Raw genomic sequence first — 23,030 nt, forward strand, 5'->3', positions numbered from 1 at the left:
TGAGGCTTTGAGAAGTCCAGCAGTGAGATACTAAAAAAAATGATACCTGAAAACATGGCACGTTTAAACTGGGAGCACTAAGAAGAATAAGAATAACTTTTAAGAGGATAATGTTGATTATATTTACCACAACCACTGAGCATCATTCAGCGTCTTCCACTAAAGCTTTGGGTTTGAACACGTCTTACTCGCCAGCTCTTTGATACATTTTTTTTTCATATGGGTGCGCTGTGCTTTGTGTAGCTTGCTTTTATACTCTACTTTTTGTCTTCATATAGTCCACACTGACCACATTCTGTTGTATATTTTCTCAGCTTTCAGTCACTCATGTATTTTCTGTATGTGTTCAGTTTTAAACCACACTGCCTTTGTTTCCCAAATTGCCAGAATCTTACTCTGCATTTCCCTCTTTTAGGGAATGTAATTTCACTGGCTTGATTATATTATATGTATCTGGTTTGACTCCTATCTGATGCTAAGGAATCTGCCTGGTAACAGTCCCTTCAGAAACACACCAACACAGTGCTTATTGACTCATACTTTTAGCAACAAATGCAATGAAATTCACTGTCCATAAATAAAAAAAATATTCAAAAACTGGAGGTGGAACTGGATACTACTACTTGATGTAAGTGGGAAAAATTCAAATTAGTCCCTATTAACTAAATTTGAGGTTCTTATTTGTAGAGGTCGCTCTAGTTTTACAAGCTTTAATACTTGTGTTGATACTGTTCTTACTTGGTGCACATTGCTAAAGGAATTAGTGTTTAATCAAATTGCCAGAAAGTAATTGGTGCACAGCAAACCTGGGGCCAGGTAGAATCCACCTTTAGGCAAAATATAATTAATCTGCTGTGTGTAGTCTGCAGTGTACTTGATAGACTTGAAGGGGTCCACATACATACGCAATACAGAGTGGTGGGAACAAGGGATCAGTTGGAATCCACTGCTCATTTTTGCTCAGGGCTCCCTAAAGGGGTTAATCCAGCCATTAAAACAGTACAATGGTAAATATGAAAAAAGAAGAAAAAATATCAGGTGGGACATGTCAAACCATGATATTTAGGTTATATCTCAAAATCCAGAACAGAAAGCAGCTTTCTTAATTTGTATGCACCAAAGTTTGTTTGTAATTCAGGGCATCTCTGCCAGGCAACAGTAATTACAGTTTCTACACCACGCGAGCCAGAGCCACAGGCCTGCCTTATAAAATCTGGCACATATCAGCAGGGTACAACAAGTGCAAGGTTGTCACCCGAGGGACACTTCCATTACGTGACAAAAGTGAGAAGATAATTTGATTTACTGTTTAGTTAGGCAACCTCTGTCAGACCTGCAGCCATACACAGCAGTGGGGGAGCATGAAGATTGACTACAAATGAGTCTACTGACCTGCCGAGGTTACACATTCCAGAAAACAATTTGTTCTATCATTTACTGGGAGATATCGGTGGGTAAAATGTGTTCCATAGCTGACTAATGGATCAGGTGCATAAAGATAGCAGCTTTCAGGTGTAACATCACTTCCAATCCCAGAGGGCAAATCTGAAATACCAACCCCATTTTGGCAAGTTTGGAAAAGGTAGATGTATGTTGCAATGTGGAATCAGACTGTGAGGTTTCTGATATCTCTGATCTCAGACATCAAATATGTTTAAAGGAGCTATTTGTAAGTTTTGCTATTGCTACTTAGCTAGCATTAACAGCTGTTTACTTACCAGTCTAGAAGAAACATTGAGAGTTCAGCATCAAACTTTTTTCCTTTACTCATCAAGAGCTGTCTCCAGAAGTGGAAAGCAATGGCAAGTCTTCATCTGTCACTTCTTTTCTTCTACTGAAGTTAGTATGCTAACCAGTTACAGCTGGATTGTCTCGTGACTTTCCGATACCGAGTCAGTGTAGTGTTCAATCTGCCCTGAAGAAATAGCATGTCACAGGACAAATTATAACCTCATGTCTTGTAAATGCAACCATGGCTCAAGCTTTTGGTAAGACTGGTATGTAAACAGCTGCTAATGCTAACAGTGGCTATGTAGCAATAGCAAAACTTACAAATAGCTCCTTTAATCTTATCTATATTGTTTTCGTTACAAGAATATTATCCCTCTCCAGTGTGTGTGTGTGTGTGTGTGTGTGTGTGTGTGTGTGTACTACGCTATATAGGCATAGAAGACAGTGTGATTTTGAGCCTTTGAGTTAACTGAGACACAGTCAGTAATTGATATGATCAAAAGCTTTTGTTATTTGTGAGAAAACTCAATATCAGATAAATTCAAACAAAAGTCTAATCTTTAAGGATTAACAAAGAAGAAACAATGTTCAAAAGGGAATTTAAAAAAAAGGAAATACGGGAATAAAGAAAGAAAATAGGAAATTGCATGACATCTAATCTTTGCTCATAAAAAAAAAGTAACAGTGGCAGACAAGTATTACTATTAACACAACATCACAATTTACATCTCAGACTATTTAATGTATTGACAGCTTTTCTTGTTTCTCCCTGCGTATATAGTTTCTGCGAGATTTAAATAAATTAAGATCACGATTAAAACACAATGGTCTCTGAGCTTTATTTCTCTCTTTGATAAAACACTAGTGATGACACACAGCAGATTAGGTTGCATCAATCTAGTAAGACTATATTATATGTGAAAAGAATATTTGAAATTATATACTGTCTTGGCTGGTGACATAAAAAGAGATGAGAATATACACCACATTTATAGTGCTTGTTGATGTCACCCTTGATTTCCTCTGATTCACTTTTAAATGACTACTGCTGTTCCAGTCAGTGCGACAGAGACCAATCCTACAATTTATTTGAACAGCACTGACGGCTATATCCCTCTGAAAGTTGAATTGTCACAACTTCATAATGTCATGTTCATAATGTCAAACTGATAAAGCACATCCTTAAGACAGTATATTTTCTGAGCAAGCAAAACAGAAACTTTAAGGGATGAAAGGTTGCCTTCAACATTAGAGACATTTTCAAGCCAAAGAAAAGCTGCTGGAAGGGGAAAATGATAAGAATTAGAGATTCCTTTTTTTCATCCCTGTTGATGTGTTTTTACATCTATCTTTTTGCTGTTTTGGGGTACAGGTTCAGTCTAAAGCGGTAATAATAGAATGTTGAGTCAAGTGGGTTAAAAGTCAATTTTTTTGCTTTCCACAGCATCAGGAAACTGACTTCTATAGCATTCATGGAGTGCAGGGCCAGAATATGCTAGGTGACTAAGTGAGGAACAGTCTGAGAAAAATAATGCTACAGGGCTGCTTTTGTCTTTATCACACTGTTTTATGACGCATATGCCTGCCAGAGCGCTTTAAGAGATTCAGCAGAGCCGTCCTGCTGTTGTGAGGATGGGTCCAGTTGTGCTTCCTGCTCTCAGGCTCTGTTGTTGGGTATTATTCTGTGATGTTTCAAGGCTTTTCAGGAGCTATATTTGAAAAAGGCCATAACGAAAATGCCACCAAAAGAAATGTATTCCATTGCCAGTAGTTTTTTAGAGGGGGTACTCTTATGCGATTCACAGTAGTACTCTAGTTCCATAAAGTTGGAGGATTTGCGAGTGACCGATTAAAAAAAAAAAAAAAAAAAAGAGCGGTTAAAATGAAAGCAGCGAAGGCCAGTTTTGTTCCTAGAGTAGGTCAAATTCCAAAAGCACTGGATCCTACATTTCCCATAATGCAACCAACAGCATCTCTTTTTCTCTTTTCCTGGTGTTTTCAAACTCTAAACATAGCCTTTCCGTTATAGATTTGCAGCCCAAGCTCAGGCAACCCTGACATCACTATGACATCATCAGGGTCATTTTCTAAAGATACTTCCACAGCCTCAAAAGACATCATACAACCATTTTCACAAGCTGAATGGTGTCCTCTTGACGTCTAAACTGACCCTTGTGTGAAGTTGGTGAGGTGTTCCTTCAACATCACGGACATTCCATCTGTGATTTTGTACTGTCATATCTCAGTTGCGCATAAGAAAACCACACCCATTCAGCAATATTTATAAAAATATATTTCACAAAGTAGGAAACAATACAGGGTATCTTAGATTACAGTACAGGGAGTAAATAATTGAACATACACATTTATAAGCATTAAAGCACAGTAGAAAATATGATCTGCATGTAGTACTATTCCATATATATTGTTTAGTCTACCGAGAACTGCCATAATACTGTATCAGTACAAACTGAGTATGCACGCAGCTGTAGTGCCATTGAGATTCTCGTTATGTGCAAGAGCTAACGTGCAGAGACAAAACCTACCACCTCATTGAAAGCTAATGACGTTAGCAGTAACTCTATGTACAGTACAAGTCTTTTTTATTGATATCATACAGTGTAAGCACAATATGCACATGGTCTGGATTTGTGTTTTCACTTTTCTTGGGGCTAATGCAATCTTTCCTAAATGAGATTGGAGGGAGTCACGTACTACACGTAGGTATCAATTGGACTATTGTGCTCAGACGGTCACTGGCTGTACCCCAGGATATATCATGAGACATATTTCACACAAAATTAGCATCGCGTCAGAAAAGTCCCATTCCTGCGTTTCCAATTAATTAGATCATCTGTAGTTGTTACAGTAACTTAGAGCTCTTGTTTGCCTGCTTACATCTAGTCTATGTCATCATCTGCAGTAAATTCATGATAAAGATTTGGCTCTTATGAAATAGTGATCGAGTGGTTGAAAAAACAGCTGAATGTGAAATAATCTAAACACACTCACTTGAAATTGTCAGCACAGAAAAGAAATGATTTAAGAACAGATATACAAAAACTCAGAACAATAATGAAGAATCAACACGTCTCTTGTCAAAAAACAGTAGATTACAATTGTATTTAATGTTGCTTCTGTAAAAAGAAGGCCTCAGAGTTTCTACATTTCTCTTTTTTGTCTTCACTTAAGTGTTTTATAGGCTAGTAACACTTGCGACCCACACCTGTAGCATGTAAATACAAAGAGTTGTATAAAGCAAGCCTTTCCAGGCTTTAGATAGTTTATAAATGTGGCCACCAGAGAACATATCAAATGATAACAAATTCACCTTAAAGCCAATACTGGTTTATCTTTTTGCTTTTTTTTCAAATCATACATACATTCATCATTGTAATGTAGACCATATATTGCTTTTTCTTCGTCATTTTGTTTCAGATCACCGGTCAGCTGGCAGACATGAAACAAAAGTCCTTCTGCAGCTTCCGTAGTCCAGCTTGCTATCCATGGAGCATGGAGTATATGTGTGTCTGCTCAAGCTTCAGAGAACCCAACAACATCCATTATTTCCTTCCATTGGGCAACTACCAGCAAACCCAAGGTTTTTCTGCTACTGGCAGTCACAGCAAATGACTAACACCCAAAATACTGCTAGACACTCCACGACGGAATCTAAGTTACACTCCACAAGAATCATAGATCTCCTAATAAAGACATTGTTTGGTTCAACAATTACAATGCGCTTGACGTAGTGGATGACGACTGCTATACCTCACTCTAAGAAGAATACAAAAAGGTGGCCTCCCTTGTTTATTAACTGTTTTTTTTTTCTTTTTAAACACCTGTTTTTAAAAGCCAGCAAACCCCCTAGCGTTTTAACACACATGTGGACAGAAAAAAAAATCTGAAAGGTCTTTTTTTTTTCTAACAAACCAAAGGTCAGGTCTCGCGGTCGCTTTCGCCCACAGAGTAGAGCTCCCCAAGTCTTCTGAAGCGTGGGCCCCACTCTCTGAGATAGTCATAATTCTGGTCCGAGTCTGATGACGCCGTCTCCAGCGAGCTGAGGGAGCCGGCAATGGATCCACGGCCCTCGTATCCGTAGATCTGTATGGAGTCATAAGGCGGCGCTGTGGGATCATTGTCTGCCTCGTGGAGCCGTACGTTGATGAATTCGTCTACGTCCACGCCATTGGGGCCTGAGTGCTGGCCCGCCCGGGGCATGAACTGCAGGTCTGGCTTGATGTCCTTGCGCGGTAAGTAACCGTTGATGCCATCTGGGTTCTGCAGCGTGGCGATGTCGAACGCCTCCGTGTCCTCCTCGCCGCCTCCTTCGTCATCGTAACGGATGATATTCTCTCTCACATCCTCGTCATCCTTGATAATCAGAGGTTCATTCTTGTGTCTTCTCAGGGTAACAAATAGTACTACTATTACTGTCAGAAAGAAAGTCAAAACATGGAGGAAAGAAAGAAAGAAAGAAAGAAAGAAAGAAAGAAAGAAAAATAGAAAAAAGAAGTCTAGGTCAAGCTTTGACAAGTGGATTTTCTATCAGAACAGATAAATCATCTGTTAACCCATTTCATGGTAATATTTCAATACAAAAAACACCTCACCTAACAGCAGGATGATGCAGGCCAGGATGGCAATGAGAGCTCCCATACTGAGGCCGATGGGTAAGACGTAGGCCTCCACGTTGCAGGACTGGACGATGCCGTCTTTGCTGCAGCCACAGACCCGGATGGTCAGGGTGTTGGTGCTGCTCATCGGAGGGTTCCCGTTGTCCGTCACAATGATTGGCAGGAAGTACATCTCCTGTTTCTGTCGTCGGAAGGTATCATGCTTGGCTAAAACACTGATTGAATTGTCTGTCAGAGAGAGAGAGGGGTACAAAATCACAGTTTTTTTTTTTTTTTTTTTTTTGGAGAATGTGTGAAAAAGCCATTATTATTCATGCTGGTGACAGATTGAAGTTCTATTATTAAATTGTGTGAATATCAGTGCAGCATGAGGGTAAACTAATTTCACATCAATCGTCACTATTGGCTTTTTAGCATTCTCACATTCCAACGCCGTAGATGGGTTTCAGCCACCTTCCCTTTTGGTCGACAGTCCAATTTGGGAATTCTGAAGGAAGGCGAGCCCCAGTTTGCTGTGCCCTTTGAAAGCTGAAGAAATGAAGGGACCACGGCAGGCGACGCTGGCTTAGAACATGGCACATGTCGACCCAGAAAGGTGCCAGCTGCTCTTTGATGACACTTCTGTGAAGCTGCCTGCTCATTAGCTGGCTCTCCTTACCCCTGCTCACATTATCAAACACTTGCATTCCCATAAGAATATACTCCTGCTGATCTTATGGAAAATGTACAAGATTTCTGATAGTCTAACCTTTGCCTCTCTGCTTGAGGGTGCACTGACAAGAGGGGTGTGAGGGTGTGGGGGGGGTAGATCTTGTACGCTATAGAGAGACAGCCATGTTGAAACATCTGCGTTGACAGAGCAAACTTAATCAAAAGATGCAACGCTTCATGATAGAATTATTTGCTTTGCACGATCTGTAATTGATGTGAACATATGCTCAGATTTATTTTCTTACCACTGCTGCCACAAAGTGGTGCGCTCTGCTTTGTGAGCACCGACATGTCCTACTTCATTTGGATCACTCTGCAGTGCATAGCGAGTGTGTACTAAGTATCTACTACACTATAATAAAGCATCAGGGCTTGTCCTGGTATACAGGTCAGTTTCATTTTCTTGGCAACTTTTGATGGTAAAAATAGAACTAAACATCAAAGTGAAAACAGCTTCATAGATAACCTTCACTGGAGTTACAAGATTGTTTTTTTTTATTTTTTATTATCTTTTATTATATTTTATATATTAACAGTGTTTCATCTGATCTGATTAAAACCCTGTATACATTAAAATATTAATCATCACCATAAGAAAAGCAGTGGTTCATTTTATTTTTTAGCTATTAATAACTTAATATGTGGGAGGCTCCAAATGACAGTAGTGACAGCAGAAGTGACACTTACAGTCTGGCAACTTTCTGAACTCTCTGAAGTCTCTTACGATTATGTGAGCAGCTACACACGGTGCATTCATGAATGTCAAACCAGCGGGACTTAAATGGTTTTTAATAACATAATACCAAAGGACTGGAAGAAGCAAAAGAGGTAATGTTAGAAGGTCTGATTTCGTCTAGACGGAAATACTGACTATTGTTCAGGTGACACTTATCACTGTATCACTTCTTTCCTACAGGAACAATTGAGTCTGATTGCTCTTCTCTGCTGATTATATGGATATGTTAATATGTGCTGCTTTATTGTGTAAGTCTAATTTGAAGCGGTGAGTTGTTAAGTAGTCCACGTGAATGCATACAAAATAAACATATATGCTCATTGCGTAACACAGTGGTTCTCAACATGTGCGCCGGGGCCGCCTGGTTAGATCGACAGCTCTTTATTTTTTCCATCACAATCGAACTTGCACCAGTAAATGTAGTTTGAAAGTTATGAGGACAGTGTTACAGACTAAGGACTACACCAATTAAAATCGAAACTGACTGATGTTGACATTTGCAGGTGAGTTTTTCAGTTGTGTGGCCCCAGAATTTTGGCTCTGCCGCTGTTCACTGGCTGTTAGTAAACCAGTCACTGATACCAGTGTGTGCACTGCAAGGAGGTGATGCCACAAAAACAAGAAATGCAAAAAGATTTATTTCTCCTTTACAGACAAATATGTTGTAAAAGAAAAAAGAAAAAAACAGAACTCCAGCTGGACTTTAAAATGAGTGTATTTAGCTTTTACTAAGTAGCAGCTTCTGTGGCCACAAGTAGGGTTGCCACCCGTCCCGTATAATACGGGATCGTCTCACATTTGAGAATAAAACGTTGCGTCCTGTATTGAATCAATATGCAACGCAATTTGTCCTGTATTTTTGTTCATGTTATGTCCTCAAAGTGCTGTGAATAATGTAATGTCAGGTAAAACCAAACCAGTTGTAGCCTACAAGTGGATTGGAGTGAAGTTTATTAATTAGCAATAGACTGTCCCTTATTTTTTTCCACATAAAAGGCGGCAACCCTAGCCACGAGTGACAATTAGAGGCTGATGCTAGAAGGCTTAAACATGGTGCAGCATTAGAAAAAGTAGAGAGTCACAAAGTCAGTGAACTTGTCAGTTATAAAGCAAAGCCTTGCTAACAGCACCCACCACAAGGTAATTTCTAAGCAAGTTAGACTATAGCTGCAATACTTCAGGGTGTATTGAACTGAGCAATCTATTGGTAGTGAGTTCAACTTCATATGTTGTACATGGTACAAGATTGTGTTTTTTTTTTTTTTCTCTCCTTAGTCTGAAATGAGTTTCTATGAGTCGAAGTTTATTTCTGGCACGGTGGTCAGTGTGTTGTCTCAGTTACTAAGGATGGCATACTCTGCTCTGCTGTAGCCCCGCCTCCTCAACGCAGACTTGTCAGTGTGCTCAGTATCTTGTATACATTTGGTCAGAACCTCAGCCATTTTCCCCACTGTGGGCAACCCCTAACCTCTTCACTGTGCAATCCCTACAATTACACTCATCATCACAAACAAAAGCAGCACACAGAGGCTCACGGGAGCCTGACGCTCTTCAATGAAGTGTCTCCCACAGCTGCCGATTCAGCCACTGAAGTGTTTTTTGGGGGGGGGGGGGGGTGCGGCGCGACTGGCTTCTTTCTTCTGTTTGGAATTAGCAACAGACAAGTGGTTGGTGCGGTATGTAATATATAGATAGAGCTGAACCACAGCATACTTATTTAGCAATGCAGGCTTTTTTATTTTTTATTTTTTGCTGTGCTATACAAGTGAAACATTTCTAGCAGGGTTTTATCTGTCACGTCATCTTAAGAAATGATTAAATCTCTGTTTAACAAAGGGGCAGGGTTCAGGAACCTGCGTGTATTCTGAAGTTGATCTGCACTTAAGCCTCAGAATTATGCAGCAAATCTGTGCCTGTTTAAAAAAAGCCTTTCATTTTTGACTTACAACTTTGACAAGGGTTTTTTTTTTTGCATATGTGACAGGAAAATGTTTTTTTGTTTTTTTTTGTCCTCTAATTATTGCTTAATGTGTCTGGCAGGGTATGGCTATACTAAGCTGAGGTTTTTTTTTGCCTGTGATTATTACACTGGCATCTCATCTCTTCCTGCCTGCTAATGTACCTGTTTGAAAAGTAAAAAGGTTTTTATTTTTGTCAAAAGACGGGAAGTCCATTTGATGACCCGATTTTTATGGACTCTTTCCTCCATCAGAGAGAGGCTGCAGTAAATTAGCCTGCGGGCTCCTTGTCGAAACAGAAGGATAGTACCATATGAAGATTTTTTTGCCCCAAGCTGAAAACATTACACAACGTCATCATGAACACAGCCTGTTCAGAGCCGGGCATGGAGGGGATTGCAGCAAGAGAGGAATGGAATAAAGACGAGAGAAAGACGGCAAATAAACCAATCAAGAGTATTTAGCAAATAAATTTAGCACCATCTGCCACACTGCAACAGCTCCTAGGAAGTCATCCTACATTGAGCCGCAAGACTACCAGGAAAAGCCATTTGGATCCCATTCATTTAGTTTCCCTCAAAACGCACTGGGGAGTAAAAAAGAAGCTGGTGTCCAGACAATTTCACATCTGCTAATTGTGAGCTACACTGATCCACCAGATTTCATCTCCAGAACGGCTAACATGCCGCGGGTTAGAGATTAGACTGGAAAGCCATTGGAGAAATTTACAGAAACTTCACTCATTCTGTCACAAGAAGAGTCGCTTCTCTCCGTGTTTTTCTTTTTTCTCTCTCTCACCTTGGTTGTTTTTGATGGTGAAATTGGGGTTGTTGAGCATCTCCGGGACCAGGCGGTAGTCAAAGTAGTGGCCCTGGATCGGGTCGTCTTTGTCCACTGCGCTGACGGTCTGGATCACCTGCATTGAAAACACAGAGATGAGAAGATATATAGACGAGGGCTCAAAGCCATTAGAGGTGGCAGCCTATTTATTACCCTGTTTTTTGCCACCCGAGATTGCCTCAGTGTAATACTGGCTGGATCACACCTGATGAAATATACGCTCTATTCATTCCTGGAGTTTGAGATTATTATCAATGAGGTCCTGTCTCGTCTGGCACACTTTCAGGCTCCTGGCTCTATCTGTTAATCTGTCATCATAGGTCTTATCGTGCCGTACGTCTTTATGATTGATTGGAAATTAGAATTCAGGCCCTGCAGGACAGTTTCCCTTTTTCACTTCCTCTTTTTTTTTCTCCCCTTTTCAATAAAGCCCCCTATTGTACATACACAGGTCCCCTGAAAGAGGTCGATTGATGAGATGGAGAATGCTAAGTACTCGTCCAGGATTTTTGGCTGGGGGAAGCATTGTGCCATCTGGAGCAGGACATGAAAGACAGTCTTGAATTATGATCCACTCTGATCAATCCTGACTGCTCTCATTTCCCCTTTGCTCTGCTGACACTGTGTCAAGGGAGAACTGTTGCAGGGGAAAAAAAGGACCGCACTCCCACCTCCTCCGTAGTTTCCCAGTGAAATAAATAGGCTATAATTCACTGTGGCCAATCATTAGAGGGGAGGAAAGAAAGAGAAAGAAAGGGAGAGAGAGAAGGAAAGTGATAGATCACTTGTTTGATGAATGAGCCACCTCTTTCCTTACCTGTCCAGGTTTTCCATTTTCACACAGAAAGGCCTCGTATTCGGCGGCAAACTCAGGGGCATTGTCGTTTATGTCCATTACTCTGATGGCCACAATTGCCCTCGATATCTGACTGTGATTCCCTAATAGATGGATGGATGGATAGATAGATAGATAGATAGATAGATAGATAGATAGATAGATAGATAGATAGAAGACAAATGACAAGTCAATGAGCAAAATACAAAACTAGGGTGAAAAAAAGAGAAACAAGGTTACGCATGAAATCCCAAGTACATTCTGTGACCTAGTTTTAATTTCCTTTATTTTCAATCTTTATTTCTCCCTTCATTTCCTGAGCTGATGGGAGGACAGATGATAAGCCACATCAATCTACGTTTCAGCTGGTATCAGTGATGCAAAACAGGATTCTAGGCAACAGAAAAGAAAAAAAATATCTCATTCAAAGTGCTTTTGAAAATCCCCTGTACACTGTAATGTTTAAAACATGAGGGTTAAAACATGCATATTAATGAGTCACTGGTAACTGAAGTCTAAAAAGACAATAAAAGGCAGTTTAATTAGATTAGATTTTGATTGGAATTATTCATCGCGGGTAATTGACAGTCCCTTTCGAGAGTCCACGTAAACCGTTGTATTTATTAATCTGTGGAGCAAATGCCAACTTTTAGAGCAATTATCTATTATGTGGCCCCGAGAAGGCCATGTCGCTTTGGCCTGGCCTGTTTTTTTTTTTTTTTTTTTGTTTTGTTTTGTTATTTTTTTATCGATTCATTTATTACAGCAATTATAATTACAGCAAATGCAATGTCTTGATGCTTTAGACATAAACCTAAGATTCCCTGAGGAGTGAGGCTGTTTTTCATGGTATACATAGTTTTAAAGTCAGACTATGTAACCTTTGCTAAACTGTGGCCATTGTGGTAATTATAAGAAAATGTCATTTGTCTTGATTCCCTTGCATTCTCTTGAGCCAGCTGCAGGGCTGCAAGACCTAAAATGGAGAGTAACAGGAGCATTTGTAGAGAGACACAGTGTCAGCAAAGGTAGATACCTCATTAATGTCACTTTGACAGCATCTATGTAAAGTTAATGTTAATTACCACAAGCCACAGGTTGACTCATAGACCGTAAATGAAGATAGATGTAGCCACCTTGATGTCACCCACAGGTTTCTGAAGAGCGGTTCTGAAGCTCAGCTGCTGCAGAGTCTGACTCCACCAAAACTCCCAGCTAGTCCAAAAATGGGCGAAGACGTGGAGCACAGACGGCGCGTGACGGTTTGTGGCAAGTATACGCACTTAAAGCGGCCACGCCCTCAATTATGCAGAACTTTAACTCTTCATAAACTTTAAACGGGTGAGTTATATAAAAATTCACCTCCCGTACAGTTGTCAAGAAGGGGAACATTAGCTAAAGAGACCAAAACTGTTTTTTAAACCCGACTGTAAACATGTTTATTTCTGCTGTAAAATTTTAAAAAACATTTTCACATGTGAGGCTGTAGGGATTGACTCGCTTTTGGAGTCAGCCTCCAGTGGACATTCGAGTGACTGCAGTTTTTAACACTTCTCTGTTGGCTTCATTTTTCAGCTGCTAGACTAAACCTCGTGGAGCTGTGGCAGGAAAACTTCAGTCTTCAGTGTGATGAAATGAGATATATTTAACTTTTCATTTATGTCACAGTCTAACATTAACTGGTATCATGAAACTGAACAATTACTATAGAAGAGGAAACAAATATATTTTTATTTGCATGAAAATGTCACAGGCGTTTGTCTTTTACAAATATTTGTCTTATTTTTCTTTATTTTATTGTCATCTTCTTTTTTTTTTTTTATAAAAAAAAAAACAAACAAATGGAGCAGCGGACAGGATGCCCCAGATATTCAAGGCCTCCAGCAGACCGGTAGACGAGTTGAGAAAGAGGTAAGCAGTGAGGAGAGAGGAAATTGACAGTCTGATAGACAGCATAGATGGATTAGGGCAGAGGGAGAGCGAGAGACAGAGTCCCTCCTCCTTGCAAAAGTGACTTTCCCCCAGCAGCAGACAGGGAATAGAATCTGATTAGTCAGATGTCAACTGGTGCGAGGCGGCAGAACGTGTCTCCGTTTGGGTGGCAAATGGCATCGGGATAGAACTGGGAACACATCTATTCCTCTTCACGCCAGAGAAGACACTGCTTTCCCCTCCCTGCCCATGAAGAATAGCAAAACTGCCATATTTATTTTGGCAAATTCCTATTAGGTGTTCTCGGAGATGCCACTATCTCAAGCCACAGTTACTTTGCCAAGAGGCATGAAAACGCACTTTAAATGTACGGGTGCAAGACTTCACAAGGCAACCAGCTTATCAAATGAGACACTCTCAATTCCTCTAACGGGGCTGCTGCTACGGTGGTGGGATTTGTCTGTACTGCACGGCCAAAACATTATGACAGTGTTTGAGCTTTCATTTATTCTGACAATTAATGTGCGTTTCCTTTGATTAAGGAAAGAAAGGGACAGATAGAGAACGAGACAGAGAGAGAGAGAGAGAGAGAGACGGATAGAGATAGAGCAGAAGAGGACAGGGGGGGGAAAAAAAAAGTTACAAGCTGTGTAAATTTCTATTCCAATAGCCTTAAGGGGTACATTAAGCTTTATCACAACATACAGCCCCCCTGAAACAATCTGTATGCAAATAAAGCCTTACATATGGTCTGAGCTGTTTGTAGCTCTGCCGGCAAGATTTTCTACGTAGTCAGTGAGTTTTGCGGTTCGCAGATGTTCTTTAATCTGTAATGGATGCTGGCATTGGAGCAATCCACTCTGGAGCATGTCTTTAAAACTGTTTATTTGATACGTCTTAATGTTCTTGCATTGCCACAAATTGACTACTGAGCTGTTTAATTCAATCAAAACTCAGCAAATTAACGTATTTAATGCCTCCGTGGATTCAAATGCTAATTGTTTGTGCCATACTCTTGAAGCGATTAAAGAGGGATGGTTTACAAAGCGCCATACTGTCGAACAGAGGATTGTGTGCAGCAGGTCAGTGATTCCTTTTGACTGGAGTCGCTCAGAGGAACCTCCTGCAGTTCTCAGTTATTTTAAAACTCGCGTGCAAATGAGAGCCTTGACATGACGCTGACTTTGGAAATAGGACATTACATTTCATAAGAAAGGATTGTGCGCAGCAGGGGAGAAGCAGATGCGGGCAGAGGTTACTTACTGACTTCTGTGGCGGTTACTGTGATGTTGTGCCACATGTCCGTCTCCCGGTCCAGCGGTTTGGCGAGCGTGATCTTCCCATCGTCCACATTGATGTTGAACTGCCTCTCCAGGTCCGTGTGCCGATCGATGAAGTATCTGCAAAGAGACAAGCCCGAAATTTGAGCCAAAACTGTTGAGCGACGGCACCGCCAAAGTGTCTTTAGCAGCTCCTTTGGGTGTTGCGGCTAACGGGACCTTATCCATCAAGAGAAACCTGTAGATTAATGCACATTAAAACCAGCAGGAAATCAATATATTATCATCTGAGGAATAATTACAGGCTTCACATGAGCAGCAGGAGGCATTAAAGCCTGATAAGGCCCAAGAAGCCCCCTCCCCCCCTGCGATCATGGGCGACTCCCCCACCCCCCCCGCTGCAGAAAAAAAGACCATTAGTAAATGTTATGTCAGGGTAAGAGATGGGGTGTTGTTAACCCTGTTTGGGCTCTGTCAACACTCAATGGCTCCCAGAGGCTTTGCATTAATGAGTTAGGACAGCATTGTGTCACACAGGGGCTCAAACAACAGAGGGTGGGGGCGGGTGAGAGAGGGGATAATGGATGTAATGGAAATGAACCAGTGACCGGCCTGTTATGTGTGACCTTGTCTAGCCTTAGGGAAAAAATGATTTTCTTTTCTTTTCCAAAACACCAGTGACTATTAGGTTCTTGTCAATAAAGCAGCTCGTGTCAGAGTGACTCAAACCCGTTTTCAAAGGAAACATTTGACAAACTGTTTCTCCGTGACCCTATTCCTGTGACACACTGACTTTTTGAGTCTTGTACAGTCTTAAAAAAATCAAATAAAACAGTGGCAAAGACATAAAATCCAAGAAAAAAAAAAAAAAAACTCCAGCAGCGGGTATGAAATTGGAATGCACATAAAAGAGAATTTTCCGATGCCATTTGAAGCTGTGAAATCGCTCTTTCATGTTGCAACACGCGCAGCGCCAATTCTTGGGACGAGCCCACACAAAACTGACTAAAAAAGAATCTGTCATTATGGGTCATCTTTGGTTTCACACATTTCATTAGCCATTATGTGTGACTCTCATAAACATCCTACTCACCCAAAACACAAGGCCACAGTGATTCACGTGAGCTAATTACAACGTGTACCGTGTACAAGTGTTTCCATACCTCCAGGACAAACTGTCCCTGTTCCTCGCTCTCTCTCTCTCTTTCTCTCTCTCTCTCTCTCTCTCTCTCCGGCTCACTCCTACATCCCCACACAATCTCTTCTCCCCCTCTTTCTCACTAACAGAAAGTTTTTTTTTTTTCCTCTTTTCCATCCAGCTGGGTCTCAAGCTCTTCCTAATCCAATCCCCCTATCCATTTTTTTTTCTCCCTCAGACCCTCTTCCCCACACAGGCATCCCTCAGTCACCAGGCGCCCTGCTGACCCTGTCTCTCTTCCCTCCTAACCCTGGGTCTCGTAACCATCTCGCAGTGGAACCGCTCATCCCTATCAGTGCAGACCTGTTGGCAGGAACCCTGCAGTATTTATATGAGAGAAAGGAGAGATAGAGGAGGGGTGGAGGAAGGAAGGGATACGGGGGGGGGTGAAAAGAGAAATAGAGGAAGAGCAGCAGAAAAAAGCCCAAGACAAAGTCACAACAACAACAATTTATATGAAGGAGAGTGCTGCTTATACAAGAATGGTAAGAAATGAAATAAATAAACCACTGGCCCAGATTCCAATTGTTGGGGAGATGTACCGAGCCGTGACATTTCCATTTTTGAGATGAAATGGTGTAAAATCCTCTAGACGCCGGGCTGGGAGAGGTCCATGAGGACTCTCTCCCCCCCTCCCCCCTTCCTAACTCCCCTCCACCATCCCTCCCTCTCTTTCTCTCTTGCCCTGCAGACGCAGAGCACTTTCAAGACAGGCAGACAGCAGCAAACCACCTGGGAGCAGCCTCTCTCCTGCAGACTGAGTGGATCCCAGTCAAACGCTGACAGCCTCACGTGGAAGCGAGGAGACAGACCCTGAAATGTTCTGCCACCTGTCACTCAAACTGACAACGTGATGTGAAAAGAATTAAAAGCAAATAAAAAATGATATCCGAGCGTAATATGTGCGCAGTTTTCTCGAGTGTGATGTGGAGGATGTGTGCAAATGCGTGTCTGTGTGTGTGTGTGTGTGTGTGTGTGTGTGTGTGTGTGTGTGTGTGTGTGTGTCGTCTCGTTTTAGCTTTTTTCACAAGCCTTGAAACGGCATTGGACTGACCTCAGCCTAACAGTCAAACGTCACGTTAGAGGATGTTTGTGCCAAATATTTCACAGCAGAGTAGCTCTCTTACGACTGATGCAACACACGTCCAGAAACATTCAGCCTCGATATAAAACAAACATAATATGATAACTGAGATGCATCAGTGTGACAGCAGAAGCTGCTCCATGCATAAAAAAAGATAAGTAGGAGTTGTAATCAGTGAGATGGATACTCTCGTTTTCTTCCTTTCATTCATGATTCCTGATGATTTTTGCACTGCATTTGTCACAGATCACCTGTCAATCAAACAGTACAGCCAGGAACGTCTTCTCCCTTTGAGCGTCTGTGTCAATGCTCTTTGTTTCTTTAGCCGCCGTGGCTATCATTGCTCATACATTACCCAGTGATTTTCTTTTTTCCACCACATAATGAGTGTGAAATGATTCTCTCCACCGAAGACGAATCAGCGTTTATAAACTAAATGTGCAATAAGATTTTAACTGCGCTATTAATCAGTGACACATACTAGCAACACAGGCTTGTTTTATTATGATGTAATGGTCTTTAAGCTTAAATTGAATATTAAAAATGGAGAAAAAACCAAGCAAGGACACAACAACACAGTGGCAATCCACAACATCCTCCAGCATCAGACCTCAAGCGCTGGTCATGTTGATTCATTCAACAGCAAAACACTGAATTTTGTTGCATGGAATCCTGTTGCATGCTGGAGAATGTAGGATCCAGTGTTATTGGAGCTGGTCGATATTTAGGTTCTCTCAGTCTCTGCTTCTTCTTCTTTTGATTGTTTCTCTTGTGAGTCCCCCTCTTCATGAAAGTGCAACACTCACTGAAGTACTGCTTCAAAACATCTGTTTACGTCAGACAAAAATTTCACTGCGCTGTATTAGCACTGGAGCAATTTTTGAGGCTGATAAATAAGAGTTTTTAAAAAATCAGACACTGATGTAAGAGTGAATATTTTTTAAATAACTATCCTTGAAACCCTTTAAAGTGAGACCAATTTAGATTAACATCAACCACTATGGTGAGAGTTGATATTAATAAATGTTAAATGTCATGTACCAGTAGCGTCCTGTTATAGAGTTAGAGTTATTAAGTCAGGAAACTGACTCAGTGATATAAGTTACGCAGCAATTTCTGTCTAAAGTTTGTCACCATAAGCTATTGGTCATACCACACCAAGCAAGAGCATATTAGCAAAGCTCCTGAGCATATTAAATTGATTAATGGTGAGTTTTATAGCTTGTGAATTAAAACTTTCAGTTGTAAGAGAAGGGATGTATTTTTCCTTCTTTTAAAAGTCGCATAGTGTCACTTTAAATGTCGTTATTGAAAAATTGTGACCATCCAACCGAAACACTTTTTTTTTTTTCTAGAACCTGAAAGATTTTTACTTTCAAACCATCAACACACTGAAGAATAGAGCCTCTCCTCTGACTGGCTGACTGATTGGATCAATTTTGGATCAAATTTCAGGTAAACAACCAAAGAAACCAAATCCTGCGAGGTTGGATGGTGGGTCCAGGTGGGCGGGGCTTGGGGCATGGCTGACAGCTGTGACTGAAGTCCTGACAGCTGGTTTTAAGGCTCAGTGTCTGAATACAGGCTGTGTGCATTTCTCTGTGGACTGAGCGCTTTCATACTTTCACAGTATTAATATAGAACCTAGACCTGCTTTATAATCACAGAAGACAAGTTTGTAACTTATCAGCCAGCATATATACTCACATACTAATACATACCATACAATATCGGCCACGCCAGTATATCGGTCAGGCTCTAGTTAGCAAGATGTAAAGGTTAAGCTGCCTTGGAAAGGTTTCTCTGGACATTTGTGTTTCTCCTTTTTTCACACCTGTGCATGTGTTACAGTGGCTGCTGGGTTTTTATCTCCATTAGAGTGTGAATGTGTGCATCTGAGTGACTGAGTGCCTGTGCACGTTGGAAAAGAACAGGTGAAAAGATCAAGAACAAATGTTTTTTTTTTTTTTTTTTTTTTTTCCCAACAGAGGACAAAATGCCTCTGTGACATTCCTGCTTGTTATTAGGTCAGTAACTCCACTGGGAGGATCACAGATGTAGAACTAATTTTTTGCCATCCCCTGAATGCTGACCGGTTGTGTTTTAACTCTCCCTTTTTTTTCATTCAGGTTGGATCCCAGGCTCTTCTTTTACCAGGAGTTTCCTTGAGAGTCCAAAGTTACATATAAATAACAAAATATCAAAAAAACAAAAAAACAGTACGCTGACATTAAATTTCCATTCATTTCAAAGCCATCTCCTTTACATGACTGCTTGTATTACCATATGCAGCATGTCAGCTGTCAGCTGTGCTATAACAACATAAGAAAGCCTGCACAAAGAAACAAGCTTTACAGAATTCCATTACATTCCTACAATTCCCTGCAACAATAAAAGAAGATAAAAAAAGAGAGAGAGAGAATGAAGACTAAGATGCAAACCAAACATGTTTAAAATCCAAAGCAGCAGATTCTGGCACCGCTTGTCACAGTATCAATATTTTGGAATAAAATACAGTCCCCGCTATTGCATGAAATCCAGCAGTTCGTGTCAGACAGCTATAGTGACTGCCAGATGTCACATTGCTTTTTATTTGTGATCAGTCAGGTAGAAAACGACAGAGCACAGGCTCCAGAGAGAGGCAATACTGGGGGAGTATTTCATGGAGTGCACCTGAAATGTTGTTGGTTGGATGCATTAAGTACAGCTAAGGGGTTGTTTGTCTCCAGAGTGCAGAGGACATGGCAGCCCACCAGAGCACTCGCCTCGAGTGGTTTAGATGCAGACTGGTTTGGTCTGGTCTGGCTCGGAGGGGTAGGGAGGACTGGGGGGGGGGGGGGGGGGGGTTGAGACGGAGAGCGATTCTAATCAGAGCTGGTCGACTTGAGAGCTGGTTCAAATGGTGATCAGATGAACGTTTCGCAGTAATGCTGCCATTACTCCTCTGCCACTCCTCCGCTATAGATCCTCCTTCCCTAACTATAGCCTTTGTTTTTGGAGCCCCTTCTCTTTCCAATTTTCAAAACACTAAGTTAGAGAATAAGAGACTCAGAGAAAGAGACAGAGTGGAGAGAGGAGCACAGCTGCAGGCGATAAGTATAAATTACGCTTACTCCAAGTGTAAAGATTAACACCCATGTGTTGCAGCTGATACACTCACGACTATTTTCACAAGAAAACTTGGTTTTTTCAGCTTTTTTCAGTTTTCTTGACAAATATTGAAAAACAGATAAAAAGGCTATGGTTAATAATATAATTATTTTTATACAATAATAGTCCTGTCCAGGTCTGTTTGCTTCACCATTTTTAAGTATGTCACCTAAAAAAAGACCAAAAGACTTTTTATTTAGAGCTGCAATGATCTATCAGATTAGTTGATCGTCAAAATTGGCAAATGATTAGTGATTTCTGTTCCATTTTTAAATAAAAAAAGCTCCTCCAGTGTGAGGATTTACTGCTTCTTCTGTTTTAAATCAAATTGAATATCTTTTTCTTTTTTCAACTGTTGGTCACACTTTGGACTCACTAACCAGGGGTGGACAGTAACAAAGTACTATTACTTGATATGAGTACATCACTTAAGTATATATTCAGAGTATCTGTACTTTAGTTGAGTATAATATTTTTTTTTGGGGGGGGGAACTTATGACTTTTACTCCACTACACTTCAAAGACAAATCTTTTGACTTCACTACATTTCTATGAAGTACTCGTTACTTTGAAGCAGCTTTTATTCAGCAGAATTAAGTATCTTTTATTATTATTATTATTAAAACTGTGACAGGCCATTCATTGTGTTCACCACTGGAGAAAAATCAATCACAGCCAACTCCTACACTGTCAGTCATGTTGTGCCTGCTGCAATTTTTGAACCGCTCAATTTGAACTTGGCAGTGGCCTAACAATGGTTATGAGCTGTGTCAGAACACTGCCATGCTGTTTTGTGGAGGGTGGGGGTGTGTTAGAAAAAAGAAATACAAGAACGACAACGGCTGTCCTTATGTTGATTCAATTGTATTTTTTTATAGACAATTCTAATGTTCTTGTAGCTTATTCTACAAGCTTTTTTATCCTACAGGTTCTACAGTCAGTCAGTAGGTTGTTTCAGAGTCAATCGGTTCTGTGAATTTGTCTGTGAACAATACAACAATGTTGACATAAAAAAAAAAATGTACTTGTGAATGCTTATTTTTTAAAAGAAAGTACTCCAGTACTTTAACTCAAGTAAAAATGTGACTGAACAACTTTCACTTGTATTGGAGTAACATTTGATCAGGAAGATCTATTCTGTGTGTCAAGTGATGGAGCTGTGTACTTTGTCCACTTCTGCAGGAAACTGTAACCGCTGTAGTGAAACATCTAAGCTAGGGCACATCATCAGCGATGTATCCTGAGGCCATTGGGTGTTTTCTGGTCTTTCTAATATCAGCAACCCTCATTCAGGTGACCCATCCGAGGCTGATCAGGCTTCAGCTTGTGCTCTTATAACTGCACTCTGCCACCAAATTATTTTTATTATTACTATAAAGAATAAATGGCAAATTACTCAATAAAGCAGATAATCATTAGCTGCCACCCTGTATGCACCGCAAACAACCAAAGTCTAAATATTTGGCTTACTAAGATTCTCCACTATTTAGAACATATTTCTTTTCCTCGTGAGGGGAATAATTGAGGCTACAGCCTTCTGTCAGCCAGTATATGTGGAGGATTAAAATCTTCCAGACTGCAATCATTTTATCAGCCGAAAGCTCAGAGTTACAGGCTAATACAAACCCTGGCTAGGAGTAAAATCAAATGGTCTTTGGTGAGGGTGATTCATCATATTAAGCCCTCCATGACAATAGTTTGTTTCATCTCATCCCACCACAAAGAAAACACTTGACATCTGTGATAGATCACGCTCATCTTGAAGATTTGCAGCGGGGGTAAAAAAAAAAAAAAAAAAATGTATGTTTTGGACTTCAAGGAAAATCACAGAGATAAAGCAATTTGTTGTGACAAAATGCAAACTGGCAAGTAAATGTCTGGTTGTGTGTGTAATCTTTGAGCACTTATTCTCCCTGTTGATCAGTGGTTTTACAGGAGTTGGCAGGTGATTAATGCAGCGTTCTATCAGCCACTTACTCCTTCTCCTTCTTCTGTCTCTTGGAGAATAAAATTGAAAGTTTGACTTCAATTAAAAGAAGATTTTTCAGAAGGCTCTTTTCTGTTTCTCTGACTGCAGTGGATTTTTCTTTTTTTTTTTTTTTTTTCGGCCTGACAGTCACACAAAGTCCTTGAGCACCGATCCATTCTGAAAATAACAACTTCTCCACAAAAAAATTATAAAATTGGTGATTAAAAGCATAACGAACACAGCGAGTGCAACTGAATGACCTCTAGAAAAATAGAAAAAGAACAATAGAGAGAAACAGACTGCAAAAAGGCAAATAGCCCGCTGCAGTAAGATGGCAGCCCCTGACTCAGTTTGAACTGCATCATGCTCCAAACATTTAACAAGTGCCAAGACAGGATGTTGATATCTGGGCAGTTTCATGGCAGCAAATGTGTGAGGACTTTGTGTCAGCAGGGTGCTGCCATCTGCATTCACGCTCATTCATTATTCAGCTACTTTTTCTTTCAATAACGGCGCACTGAAGGAGACAAATAACAAGTAGGCAAACATAACTAGCTGTTAATACGGGGCATAATTCAAAAGGATGTGCTATTTTGAGATTATTCAGTTTAATAATACACTGGACTTTTGTACACATAATATCTCACACTGGGTTTCTCAGTCTTGCATCGACAAACTTAGGAGCACTGTGACATGGTATAAGGACAGAGAGAGGCAAAAGATGTCATTATACATGAAATATACTTCTCCTTTTACCAGGGGAGGGACATCATGCAACCTCAGGGCTCAATTCCTCCCAGCAATCTCATCACTAAACATGAGGATGCCACCAGAAAGGGAGAAAAAAAAAAAAAAAGAAACCGTAGACTGCACCAGCCCTGCTCTGTAGCCCCAGCCAATCTATGAAACCCAGCCTGCTCTCTGCTCGCCATGCAATTACACACAACCTGTTGAGTGTTGTCCCGGGAA

General features: G+C 40.7%; 1 protein-coding gene across 2 annotated transcripts in view; it reads right to left on the reverse strand.

Moving 5' to 3' along the window:
- Window positions 1–5,612: 5,612 nt before the first annotated feature.
- Window positions 5,613–23,030, reverse strand: part of LOC111218065 (cadherin-8-like) — a 101,762-nt gene continuing 84,344 nt past the window's right edge. The window contains exons 8-12 of one of the 2 annotated variants that reach the window (XM_022740161.1): window positions 14,644–14,780; window positions 11,431–11,552; window positions 10,572–10,689; window positions 6,345–6,596; window positions 5,613–6,164 (exon numbers count right to left, since the gene is read on the reverse strand). In XM_022740161.1, the coding sequence (XP_022595882.1) occupies window positions 5,671–6,164; window positions 6,345–6,596; window positions 10,572–10,689; window positions 11,431–11,552; window positions 14,644–14,780 (1,123 nt within the window). In that variant the 3' untranslated portion in view covers window positions 5,613–5,670. The remainder of the gene's footprint in view (window positions 6,165–6,344; window positions 6,597–10,571; window positions 10,690–11,430; window positions 11,553–14,643; window positions 14,781–23,030) is intronic. The other variant, XM_022740169.1, reaches the window with a different exon arrangement.

The sequence above is a fragment of the Seriola dumerili genome, unplaced genomic scaffold (genome assembly GCF_002260705.1).
Source record: "Seriola dumerili isolate Sdu_G_001 unplaced genomic scaffold, Sdu_1.0 BDQW01000003.1, whole genome shotgun sequence".
NCBI lineage: Eukaryota > Metazoa > Chordata > Actinopteri > Carangiformes > Carangidae > Seriola > Seriola dumerili.